This window comes from Gavia stellata, chromosome Z (genome assembly GCF_030936135.1).
Source record: "Gavia stellata isolate bGavSte3 chromosome Z, bGavSte3.hap2, whole genome shotgun sequence".
Classification (NCBI taxonomy): domain Eukaryota; kingdom Metazoa; phylum Chordata; class Aves; order Gaviiformes; family Gaviidae; genus Gavia; species Gavia stellata.
The window spans coordinates 16,503,303-16,516,746 of record NC_082637.1 but is presented as its reverse complement, the minus strand read 5'-3'; the positions used below and the strand labels follow the sequence as shown (position 1 = coordinate 16,516,746).

The 13,444-nt window shown below is 40.9% G+C and overlaps 1 protein-coding gene across 1 annotated transcript in view; it reads left to right on the top strand.

Annotated features, from left to right (window-relative positions):
- The window catches only part of OXCT1 (3-oxoacid CoA-transferase 1), an 84,339-nt gene that overhangs the window by 56,816 nt on the left and 14,079 nt on the right, over positions 1-13,444 (top strand). The window contains exon 14 of the mRNA XM_059833338.1: positions 11,888-11,977. Coding sequence (XP_059689321.1) covers positions 11,888-11,977 — 90 coding nt within the window. The remainder of the gene's footprint in view (positions 1-11,887; positions 11,978-13,444) is intronic.

Sequence of the window (13,444 nt, the reverse complement as noted above, 5' to 3'; positions counted from 1 at the left end):
TTGTAGTTCCTTTTTACCAGTGACTTTTTGAGACCTGGAGAATAGAAGCACTTTCTGAAACAGTTTCTGCTGCCCTTCTGATGGCTACACCTTACTATGAAGTACTGCTTTATTTTCTACAGCCTTCCTAATGGAAGGTATATGACTCTGGTTGCCATTGTGACATGTATCAGAGGCGGGGCATAGGTCAAAACAAAACACCAGAGCTTCTGAAATGTTCCCCTGTGACACCAGGGCCTCTGTCATATTAATATGCATTTCTGATCATCCTTTAGCCGTTATACAACGCTAATAACGTAACTACTGATACGGTTGACATGCTGTACTGGCAGAAAAACCATTGAACCAATGGTAGAGGAGCCCTGCAGCTGGAAGTTGATGAATCTTAAAGAGCAAAATGGATGAAATATCTGTGACATCACATTTCAGTAGCAAAAACTTATTACAGGTGAAAAGTGTAAATATGAAACATATCATTAATGAGAGGGTAACATATGCAGGAGGACTACAAGGATGTCGTGAGGTTATGGAGGGAGAAAATTAGAAGGGCCAAAGCCCAACTAGAAGTTAATCTGGCTACTGCTGTAAAAGACAATAAAAATGTTTCTATAGGTACATTAACAAGAAAAGGAGGGATAAGGAGAATCTCCATACTTTACTGGATGTGGGGGGAAAACATAATTACAAAAGAAGAGGAAAAGGCTGAGGTATTTAATGCTTTCTTTGCCTCAGTCCTTAATAGTAAGAACAATTATTCTCGGGGCGCCCCACTCCCTGAGCTGGAAGACAGGGATGGGGAACAGAATGAAGCCCCATAATCCAAGGGGAAATGGTTAGTGACCTGCTACACCACTTAGGCACACACAAGTCTATGGGACCAGATGGGATCCACCCAAGGGTACTGAGGGAGCTGGTGGAAGTGCTGACCCAGCTGCTTTCAATCGTTTATCAGCAGTCCTGGCTAACTGAGGAGGTCCCAGTGGACTGGAGATTAGCAAATGTGATGCCCATCTACAAGAAGGTCCAGAAGGAGGATCCAGGGAACTGCAGGCCTGTCAGCCTGACCTCAGTGCCGGGAGAGGTTATGGAGCCGATCCCCTTGAGTGCCATCACACAGCACGTACAGGACAACCAGGTGATCAGGTCCAGTCAGCATGGGTTTAGGGAAGTCAAGTCCTTCTTGATTAACCTGATCTCCTTCTATGACAAAGTGACCCGCTTAGTGGATGAGGGAAAGGCTGTGGATGTTGTTTCCCTGGACTTTAGTAAAGCCTTTAACACCATTTCCCATAGCATTCTCCTGGAGAAACTGACTGCTTATGGCTTAAACGGGTGTGCTTTTCCCTGGGTGAAAAACTGGCTGGATGGCTGGGCCCAAAGAGTGGTGATGTATGGAGTTAAACCCAGTTTATGCCCTATCACAAGTGGTGTTCCCCAGGGCTCAGTATTGGGGCCAGTTCTGTTTAACACCTTCATCAATGATCTGGATGGGGGGATCGAGCACACCCTCAGTAAGTTTGCAGATGACACCAAGCTGGGCGGGAGTGTTGATCTGCTCGAGGGTAGGAAGGCTCTTCGGCGGGATCTGGACAGGCTGGGTGGATGAGGTTCAACAAAGTATGAGGCCAAGTGCCGGGTCCTGCACTTGGGTCACAACAACCCCATGCCACACTACAGGCTTGGGGAGGGATGGCTGGAAAACTGCCCCGCAGAAAAGGACCTGGGGGTGTTGATCGACAGCCGGCTGAAGATGAGGCAGCAGTGTGCCCAGGTGGCCAAGAAGGCCAACGGCATCCTGGCCTGTATCAGAAACAGTGTGGCCAGCAGGAGGAGTAGGGAAGTGATCCGTGTCCCTGTACTTGGCACTGGTGAGGCCACACATTGAATCGTGTGTTCTGATTTGGGCCCCTCACTACCGGAAGGACATTGAGGTGCTGGAGCGTGTCCAGAGAAGGGCAATGAAGCTGGTGAGGGGTCTGGAGCACAAATCTTATGAGGAGTGGCTGAGGGAACTGGGGTTGTTCAGTCTGGAGAAGAGGAGGCTGAGGGGAGACCTTATTGTTTTCTACAGCTACCTGAAAGGAGGTTGTAGCAAGGTGGGTGTTGGTCTCTTTTCCCAAGTAACAAGTGATAGGATGAGAGGAAATGGCCTCAAGTTGCGCCAGGGGAGATTCAGACTGGATATTATGAAAAATTTCTTTACTGAAAATGTTACTAAGCACTGGAACAGGCTGCCTGGGGAAGTGGTGGAGTCACCATCCCTGGAGGTATTTAAAAGACATGTAGATGTGGTGCTTAGGGATGTGGTTTAGTGCTGGACTTGGCAGTGTTAGGTTTAAGGTTCGACTGGATGATCTTGAAGGTCTTTTGCAACCTAAATGATTCTATGATTCTGGATGAAGGCTGAGGTACTCAACATCTTTGCCTTAGACTTCAGTGGCATGGTCTCTATGGCTAATGGTAGAATTTGGGGGAGCATGGGTAGTACCCACTGTAGAAGAGGACTGAGGACTGATTAAGTAAACTGGGCACGTGTAAGTCTGCGAGGGCAGACAGGATACATCCGAAGGTGCCAAGGAAGCTAGCAATTTCCTAAACCACCAGGCTTAAAGCCTAGTGGCCAGCAGTTCAATTAACAATCAGCAGCCTCAAGGATGATACCAGGACTGATACTATTTAACATCTCTATTCCCTACGAACAATATGAACCAAATACAATTTTGAGCAAGAAAATTAACTCTAGCTTTTTATATTCTTCTGCTGGAGTATATAATTCATGTTTTGATAGCTAAGGTAATGGAGTTAGGGGGCTGAGGAAGAGGGTGATGTAATTTGTGCAGGGTGATGCAGTTTGGATACATAAAACTGGATCGTTCTTGGAAAAAATAAGTAAATAATCCTTGAATTATAGAAGCAGCAGCCTTAATTTTTAATGCTCTGACTTGGAGTACCCAAACCTAAAGGATTTAAGTGTTAATAATGAAATAAATTGAAAGAAAATGATACAAAAAGTCTAAGCTTTATCAAAGATTATCTGAAAAGAAGACATGAGGAAACCTAATTGAAATTTAGTAATAAATCTTTTACTTTACCATCTGTAGAGGTCAGTATAACCTAAGGCATTAGGAATACAATTTTATACATTATTGGTAGTTTTTCTAAAAGCTTCAAAATGCATCTTTTGCACAGTTTTGGACACTTCAAGCATGAGGTGAACTGTATGTTCATGGGTAGAGACATTTTTAAAATGAAAGTAAACTGCCAGAGGCCAGCTGACTGTGTGACTGTGGGAGAGTTTTTTGGTTTTGTTTTTAATTATTATTTGTAGTGCCAAACCTGAGAGCAGAGGGCTCCACAGCAAGAGCTTTTCTGACTTGAAATTATCATTTTTAATGATGGGAGAAGGGACACATATCTCTGAATGCGTGAGAGTACTGTAGGTCTTCTACAAGGAGGCCTGTTGCAGGCTATTTGCCACTCTCCTTGAATAGGAGTGTCTTTGCACAAGGCTTATTTTCATTTTGAATCCAGACACACTGTCTAGTAACTCTCTTCTTCTAGTATTTCTGTTGCACTGAGTGCATCAAACTGCCGATGTTTTGCTTCAAGTTGTACAGCACTGCAAGAAATTTTGAGAAATTTATTTTAACTATTAACTGTAAAATTAATTAAGCACTACAAATTAGTTACATTCTGTATGAACAGAAAATATGCAGGTTAATTATGTTCAATGACTGGGTTTCTCTTAGTAGTAATGTGAAGTTGTCTGATGTCTAAGACATGACTGAGTAGGGTTTATAGAGCAGTAGCTGATCAAAGGAGAAAGGACCTGCAGTTACCTAGAGTGTCCTTGGAAATGTACATTTCTATGGGATATTATTTTAATATGAAGAGATACTAGGTTTTTGTGGACACATATCTTGGCAGGAAGTCCACAGTAGTCTATCAGCTTACTGCTTCCCTCCCAACAAACACATGCCTGGCAGCCCTGCAGAGCCCTTGTAGTGCTTAATTACCGCCATTGGAAGAGTCCTGGAGCTTCAAAGGAGAAAGGGAGCATATTGTGTTAGCTCTACTTCTTCCACCTTTTTGAGGGCTTTTTCTATCAATTTTGTTTGTGTTTATTTCTCTTCAGACTGCATGGAAGGAATGTAGGAGCTCTCGTTATTTTATTCATATGCTCTTAAATTTTCAATATGGGGAGTGGCAGCTATGCATGAGGCATCTGCATAAGGAGAATAGCTGAAGCCTATCTCAAAAATACAAGCATATGTCAAAAGATTCCTGATCTGTGGGTTAGTGGTAACAATTGTGACTCCAATATGGAACCATCACTTTCAACTGAGACTAGTATTATGTTGGCAGTAATATTTAATTACTGCATGCTATGCTGCGTGTTTTGGAAACGGTATGCAAAGGTAAATGGAAGGCTTAATTGTCCCATTACACTGAAATAACATTAATCACTGTAAAGCAAATCTGTATCAATGAAGCATGTCACAGACTGTTTTGAGTTACTCCAGAGGTGCAGTTTCTCAATGTATTCATTTAAATTTCTCTCAGTCATTCAAATCTGTTGCTGAAGGTTATTTCAAGTTAGTTTTATGGGAGAAGAAAGGAATAAAATTTGACCAACTTTCTTTGCACATATTTTATGCTGCCTTAATTTTCTGGTTATGGAAAGTAAAAACATAAATATAGTTAGTGGACATATTTGTTTATGCTACGTTTTAGGGAGGAGTTATTAATAAATTTTGCCAAGAAGTATCAGTCACTCAAGAACTTATGTTCCATTCTTTCAAAAATTATACTTACTTTTTAATTTTGCCGTGTGTGTGTGTGTGTCTGTGTGTGTTTTAGGAGGTATCTGGTTAGCATTCTTGAAAATCAGGTCATTTTCTGTATTGCTAAACCATACAACTCAATCTTTATTTTGGACACCCTTTAAAAAATATTTTCACCCTGTTGTGCATGTAGAGTGTGCTCAGCTTTGTTGCATTCAGCCAGTATTAACTCTGTGTTGTGTTGTTGCATTATCAACTCTACTGATTCAAAAATCCTATTAATGATTTCCCAGTGTTTCTTGGTAATGTTTATTCTGTCATATTCTCAGACTAAAATCTAATCTAGCTGTGATAGTTGACAGTATAATTACAATAATTCTGTAATTGTGCCATATAAGGACATAAAAATCGGTAGAAAATAGGACAAGGAAGTATATTTCAGAACACTTAATCTTCAGCTTTATTCATCTTTTTTGATACAGTCTTCATCCAGTCTTTTTCACTGAAGAAATGCAAAGTTAAATCTGGAAATGCAAAGTTAAATCTGTTTTAGAATCAACTGTAAATGTACCTTTCCTTTAAACACTGGACGGGACTGTTAGCAATGGGTAAAGGATTGTCATCTACATTTTTATGTAGAGTAGATGTATGCATATGTATTTTTTTACTATTACCTTCTGATTGGTATCTGTTTTGTACAAAACTAAGGTCTGTGCTAATATGCGCCACCCCCACCAAACAAACAAAAAAACCCCAAACCAACCACATCTAACTCCACAATCGATGAGATTTTTTTGTTAAATAGTTACATATGGCTTTGATGACCTCCTTACTTGTGCTGTGAGTGTCATTTGAAGCTGGCACATCTGTGGAGACAGACAGTACCTATATGGAGAGGGAGACCTGTGTGACTAATACATGTTAGTAGTGCATACATACCACTGCAGAGAGGGGCAGAGCAGAAAACTTTGAAGGGGTCCTAAGTTCATCCTTTTGACTGCAGCATTAGCACCATTGATGGTGATGGTAGAAGTATCTTGTATCCACTGCATTACTTTCATTTCTGCTTTTCTCTGTGGAGTTCATACTGTTCCAGTTGCTCTGAATTTTAGTAGCTGTCCCTGGCACAATATAATTATTTCCTTTCATAAGGAAGCTGAGACTGGTGATGAATTCTGTACCTGCCACCTAGTTTGTGTCTGTGTCTGTCAGAGACCACACTGACATTCTTAAAATCTTGCTCTCTCATCCTAGGTAGCTTGTTCAATGTCTTCCAGGGGGGTGCCTGAAAATTCAAACTGAGTGGGAAGCCTGCATGAGGACTGTAGTTTAAACTAGAAGCATACATTATCTTCTGTAAGAGTTTTTGAAATAGTAATTTTACTAACTTTGAGCAAAGTGTGAGGCATATGTATTCTTTCTTTTATTTAATGGAAGGAAAGAGAAATTCCAGGCTCAATGCTATTTATTTAATACAGTATTAGAGCAGTGGGCAACACGGGCAAGGGCTTTTAACAGGAAAGTAGCTCAGTTCCTTTTCAAACATGTATACATTTTCACCTTGGCTGTCCTTTGACATTCAATTTTAAATGGAATTATTCAAGCTTTTCTTTCTACCTGCATTCTAATCCTTCTAACTCTGCATTTACCACTAATACGTTTTCACTGTTTCTTGAACATGTTGTTAGCATCTGCTTTGCTGTACTGTTGATGTGATATGTGTTTGTCTCAAAAGATTATGTTCTTTTAACATAACCGGGTCAGTTCAGATGCATTTTATCCTATCATGTTGGGAGTAGCTATAAAATTCAGTTATGGAAGAAAAGTCCTTCCCCCTGGGACTATAGAAGAAACGTGTAAGACACCAGCATGGATTCAAGACCTTAACAGTATTTGAAGGCTCCTGAGTTTCCCTCTTTTCTCTCAGCCACCTCTTTTTAGTCTGTTTGGATTTTCTTATAAATTGTTTCCTGCTTGCTATAGCATCTTTCTAGCTTGCAATACCATTATGGAAAAACTTCACATTCTCTTGACAAATATCTTAATTGTCTTGCCCACCTTTGAATACTCACAAGCTTCTGTTGGAATGCCACAGATTGTTTTGGATGCCACAAGTGACCAAACCAACAGGAAGGTCTCCGTTTAGGAGTTACTATTAGGCTAACTTACTTTCTCAGGCTCTTTAATGTTGTATTTTGACCACTCAAATGATGTTCAGGTACGAAGACATCAGATGAGAAAATATGTACCCGTCAGTCTTATTTTTTTAAAGATGCCCCATCACCATAGTAACAAAATAACTTATTTTGCAATAAGTAGGCATTATAAGAAATTTCACTAATTTTGTGTGTTTTTATGGCTGTGAAGAAGCAGAAGATCTGAATATCTTAATTTAAAAAAAAATATCCATCAGGTCCGTGAATTTCCACCTCTTGCATCACAAGATTATTTGGACTGAGACTTAGCAAGAACTGCTGATGAAGCACAATAGGAAAAGCAGAATTCCTTCCTGCAATATGGACCTTTTATCACAGAATCACAGAATCATTAAGGTTGGAAAAGACCTGTAAGATCATCAAGTCCAACCATCAATCCACCACCACCATGCCTACTAAACCATGTCCCACAATGCCACGTCCACACGTTCCTTGAATACTTCCAGCGAGGGTGACTCCACCACTTCCCTGGGCAGTTTATTCCAGTGTGTCACCACTCTCTCAGTAAAGAACTTTTTCCTAATATCCAGTCTAAATCTCCCCTGGTGCAACTTGAGGCCATTTCCTCTTGTCCTGTCACTCATCACTTAGGAGAAGAGGCCAACACCCACCTCTCTGCAACCCCCTTTCAGGTAATTGTAGAGAGTGATAAGGTCTCCCCTCAGCCTCCTCTTCTCCAGACTGAACAACCCCAGTTCCCTCAGCCGCTCCTCATAAGACTTGTGCTCCAGACCCCTCACCAGCTTCGTCGCCCTTCTCTGGACACGCTCCAGCACCTCAGTGTCCTTCTTGTAGTGAGGGGCCCAAAACTGAACACAGCATTCGAGGTGCGGCCTCACCAGCGCCGAGTACAGGGGCACGATCACCTCCCTACTCCTGCTGGCCACACTACTTCTGATACAGGCCAGGATGCTGTTGGCCTTCTTGGCCACCTGGGCACACTGCTGCCTCATATTCAGCCGGGTGTCAACCAACATCCCCAGGTCCTTTTCTGCGGGGCAGCTTTCCAGCCACTCGTTCCCCCAGCCTGTAGTGTGGCATGGGATTGTTGTGACCCAAGTGCAGGACCCGGCGCTTGGCCTTGTGGAACCTCATACAATTGGCCTTGGCCCATTGATCCAGCCTGTCCAGATCCCTATGCAGAACCTTCCGACCCTCGAGCAGATCAATGCTCCCGCTCAACTTGGTGTTGTCTGCAAACTTACTGAGGGAGCACTCAATCCCCTCATCCAGATCATCGATAAAGGTATTAAACAAGACCGGTCCCAAAACTGAGCCCTGGGGGACTCCGCTTGTGACCGGCCGCCAACTGGATTTCACTCCATTCACCACAACTCTCTGGGCTCAGCCATCCAGCCAGCTTTTTACACAGTGAAGAGTGCACCTGTCTAAGCCACGAGCCACCAGTTTCTCTAGGAGAGCACTCTGGGAGGCAGTGTCGAAGGCTTTGCTGAAGTCCAGGTAGACAACGTCAACAGCCTTTCCCTCATCCATTGGGCGGGTCACCTGGTCATAGAAGGAGATGAGGTTGGTCAAGCAGGACCTGCCCTTCATGAACCCATGCTGGCTAGGCCTGATCCCTTGGTTGTCCTGCACGCGCCCTGTGAGCACCCTCAAGATGAACCTCTCCATAATCTTCTCTGGCACCGAGGTCAGGCTGACAGGCGTGTAGTTCCCCGGATCCTCCTTCCAGCCCTTCTTGTAGATGGGCATCACGCTGGCAAGCCTCCAGTCGTCTGGGACACCCCCTGTTAACCAGGACTGTTGAGAAATTATGGTATATCATGGTAGCTGAGAAGGTACAGGGAAACTGTCAGCCAGTTTCTGCCCTCTAACTAACCCTCTGTACAAACACTGCCAATGTTGGACCTCCCAGGAAGTGGATGGCTAATTCAGAAAACTTTTCTTCTCACTTCAAGTGCTTGCTGATGAAGTGGGCTTTATAATAGTGCTTCAAATTACCAGTGCTCTACCAGTGAACTAAGTCTTACTTTCCAGTTTCTTAAGCTAGCAGCATCAATGTAATGGGTAACAAAAATCATCTTAGATAAATAAATGTCGGGGGGAGGGGACCTGCAAACCCTGGACCTTACCAACATGGTAAGAAGGAGCAGGAAACCTGCAAATATACTTTAGCAGTTGCTTATTTGAAATACTTTTTTTTTTTTTTTTTATTAGTTGTTTAAAACAATTGAGCTTTATACAGGTTATTGCATTACACTTAAATGCCTTATCAAATAACAAAGAGTGAACAGTTTTACTGTCTACAATTTGCCCTGTTCAATCAAAAATAAATAAAAATTAACATTTTATTGAACGGAAATATGTAGTTCCCACTTCAGCTAGTATCCAGCACTATAAACCCAATTTAGTTTTTTTTCAGAGTTTTCACAGCAGAGGTGGCTGTTGCAAGCGGTCTTCAGGAGGATAAAATGTTTCTTTTTATGACAGACTGCATATTACATGCAAAGTATTCAAATAAAACAGTCTGACTTACGTCAGATGCAATTAAATATGCTATTAAAATTTAAAAGAAGCAGAAATTGCTTGTTGCTTGTAAATGTGCAGTGTTTATAAATATCAGAACCCTTTTGGTCTGCATGCTTATCCTAGGCAAAAAGGAACAAAATGTCTGTTGGGAATCACCTTTTAGTCTCGAGCATTTTAATTAAAATTTAGGATGCAGCTGTCCCCTATGTGAGTGTGCTGTCGGGAAAATTGCAAGTTGTGGGAGTTTGGTGGATGCACTGACAGCTGTGTAAGGCTCTTCTGCTTTGGATATTCCTCAAAATGTAAGCATGTAATTACTTGGCTAGTTGGAGTTAATGTTTAATTGATTTTCTTTACCGGGCACCCTACAGTGATGAGTATGTTTGCCTAAAGAGGAGGAGCAGGTGTAGCAATTTAAAGGTCCATAAGTCCTTCCCTTCAACGTAACTTGTATTTTCCTGCTTCTGCGTACACAAAGGGATGAAGTATCTTTTCCCAGTCCTGTATGACAGCTTCTCCAGCAGTAGATTTGTCATTGTCCTTCATTGGCACTTATTTCTTCAGATACTTCCTAGTTGCTGTAGGTCTTTACTAGTTAATAGAACTAAAAGGCCTGGAAAATGAACTAATGGCATTGTCAGGACAGGTGTATTGACAGCATAATCCTCAATGCAAGCGTATTCTGAGTTACTGGGAAGGTAATCCATCGTCTTCAGCTATTCTGCATTATCTTGTCAGTGAGCCTCTGGCAGGCAGATGAGAAGTTACTGCAGTCTCTGTAAGAGCTCTGTATGTCCAGGTATGGACATGAATGGAATGATCTGAGCAGTGCCACGAAGTTAAGGACAGAGATAAATCCTGTCATCCCTTTTAGGTTTGTATTTGCAAAGAAGTATTTAGTAGTAATGTTAATTAATGTGATTAATATTAAATATTAATCTGACCTGAGAAATTCCAAAGGAGTTGTTTATAGATGTAGGAAGATATGATTTATTCTTCACTGTGCAAATGGTTAAGAAAATACGATTTTTGAGGGGGGTTGTAGAGTGGGGGGTGGTGTATATTCCCTTCATTGTGATCAAGAGACCATAATGATCAAGAGACCAGTAAGTTGCTGGCCTGGCAGCTTGATGAAACAAGTCTCTTCCATATGTTTTATATCATGGACCATAGGTACTGGTACTAGTAAGGTACTGAATCACATAGCTCCTAAGAGGAAGCATAAGAGAAGACCTTTATATTAGAAAGTTTTCCAGTCATTTAACCATATACTTTTAGGTTTTATGTATAAACCAGCATACACTGTATTACTGTCCATAATTTTTTTAATTACAGATAATAATGAGTCAAAAGAGAGCAAATACAAAACACCTGAGACAGAAATTTATTTTAATCTGTAGAATTCCTTGCCTCGTGTTTCCTACTAGCCTCCGCTATCATGCAGGTGCCCTGATGTTCCACTCCCTTTTCTGCCCTCCTCAGCAACTCTGGAGTGGCCTGTGAGGTTGTTGCCTTGTTTGTTTTTTGGGGTCTAACACTTGTTGTCCAAAAATATCTCATAGTGATAGAACTTTGTACTTATGGTCATTTCCTGTCAGAAGCATGCCAAGTCTCGACCTTCCCAGATCATATGCGTTCTGTTTAAGGTGGTGGAAGCAGGCAGGGATTGAATGCTGTAACATTATGGAAAGTAAAAATAGAGGTAGCTGAACACCAAGCCATAATACAGCTGCTGTGATAACAGGTGCGATTCTAACACTCTTCAAGAGAGGAATGAGTCACAGAGGCAAAAAGCATTGCTTGGTTTGAGGGACAAACAGAAATGAATACTGATCCACATTCATTTATTTGCCCTTGTTCTGAAATGACATCCACAGACATCTGGAACAGAACAAAAAAATCAGTTTGTGCTGATACAGTGATATGAGCCATGGCTTTCTAAACTGGCAGGTGGAGAGCACTCATGTTCTTGTTGCTACATTTCGTAAGCCAAGATTTCTTTTGAGGAACTAATGACATTTCTATCCACAGGAGAATGAACACTTTGCTTTCCTAATGTCAGAACCATTGGAAATAAATTCATTGTTCCTCACTGTCAGGGCTTCCATTAAGCCAATGGTACTACTCAGATTTACGTTACACCCCAGGGCACCAGCCATGGCAGTGGATCCTTATTCTACGCATCATTCTTCTCCTATTTGGATCATGTAGAGCCTAGAATGAGGCAGCTGTTTTCGCTCTGGTGAAGCTCTGTTAGTGTCTGAATACAGAGATGATGAAATAGGTGGGCTTTCTATGCAGGAAAAGGTGAATGTCTTGTGCTGTCATTGCAGCCAATATATTCTATTTATTTTTTTTTAAAATAGTAAAAAAGTTACATTAAAAATTTAATTTTAGGGTAAGATGGTGAAAGGAATGGGGGGTGCCATGGACCTGGTATCCAGTGCGCAGACCAAAGTGGTTGTCACCATGGAGCACTCAGCCAAGGTAAGGCTCTGCCGCTTCTTTCTAAATAAGTGTTTTGTGCTGTACTAAAAAAAGAAGAAGAAGAAAAAAAAAAAGACATCTTACATTCATTCTGCTACTTTGTGAGGATTTGACAGTTTTGCTGTTAGTTATTATGGAGGTGCAACAGGGGGCTAGGTTAGTATGTTTCCTTTCCTCTTGTAAGTGAATTATTCACCATGGAAAAAAAAGAAATACTAACTTGGTATTTAAAAGCAGCAAACATTTTTTAGTTACTTCATGCAAATTTAATGAGTGGCAATTGCCAGAGCTACAGTAGATGCTACCCCAGAGGTTTTACTCTTTGCCTCTGAATAATTTGAAAAATGAGGTTCCCCATGATTAAATACCTGTTATAATGGAAAGATACTTACCTTTGAAGTTGCCAGTCAAATTGATACTGACAGCTTAATAGAATAGATCTTTTTGGCAAGATGAGATACAAGCTGCCTTACATCATTATGTGATAGAGGTTAATCTAGAGACTTCTTTGTGGGTGGAGTTTTATAGATATATAGTCTCCCACAGAAGGTCACAGGAAACTTGACATTTGAAACCGCTAAAATGGGACTATCCAAACTATGAGAAAAATATACTGAAGGACAAAAATCTCTATTTCCAGGGAACTATGTCGAATGTTTAAAAATGAACTTTTTGTTTAATTTCTGTGTTTCTGTTATTCCAAATTTGTTGTATGGCTGCAATAAGAATTAGTTGTGTATTGTCCAGGATAATATCCCTGTCAGAATGCATAAGGGCAAACATAAGGAATTTGCATGGTAAACTATAGTAGATATGTAAATATGAAAGCTAAATATATTAACAGTTGTGTAGTTTTAAAAAGTGATTTGAAGAATGACTTTCTACTTAAAAAAAATTCTTGAGAAATACAGTAGTTTCACAATTTATACTGAGCTGTGATCTCAAGAGTCATGTGCATATGTGTAAATAAGTAAACAAAAGTACAAAGCAGATTCGTCTATATAACTCACATCCCTATCACAGCCTCCTAAAAACTGGATGTGTAATTATCTATTTGCTGAGACACATACTTCAGGTATTAATGTGATCTGAATAAATATTTATGCTTGATTTCTAGTTAATGTGCTATTTGGTTAATTCTCAGAGTCTACACATGGTGTAATTATTCTTGCCAGATTTTCTCTTAAAAGTACTATTACCAAAATCTTTTCTCAGTACAGTGTTTGGAAAGTGTTTACATGCTATTTTTTGTCAGTAGGAGTACTGAAACCTGAAAAAGATGGAAACACAGATAGGTTCACTGTTACAAACAGTCCAGGCATAGACTTATTTTTTTTGGCATATGTATACATAACTTGGGCTCTTATGTACATGGGATGCCTGGTGTGCACTTCTAGAGAGCCAGTTATAGGCTTTCATAAATTATTTCTTCTGCTTTGTGAGAAGGCACTGCAAAACTAAACTATG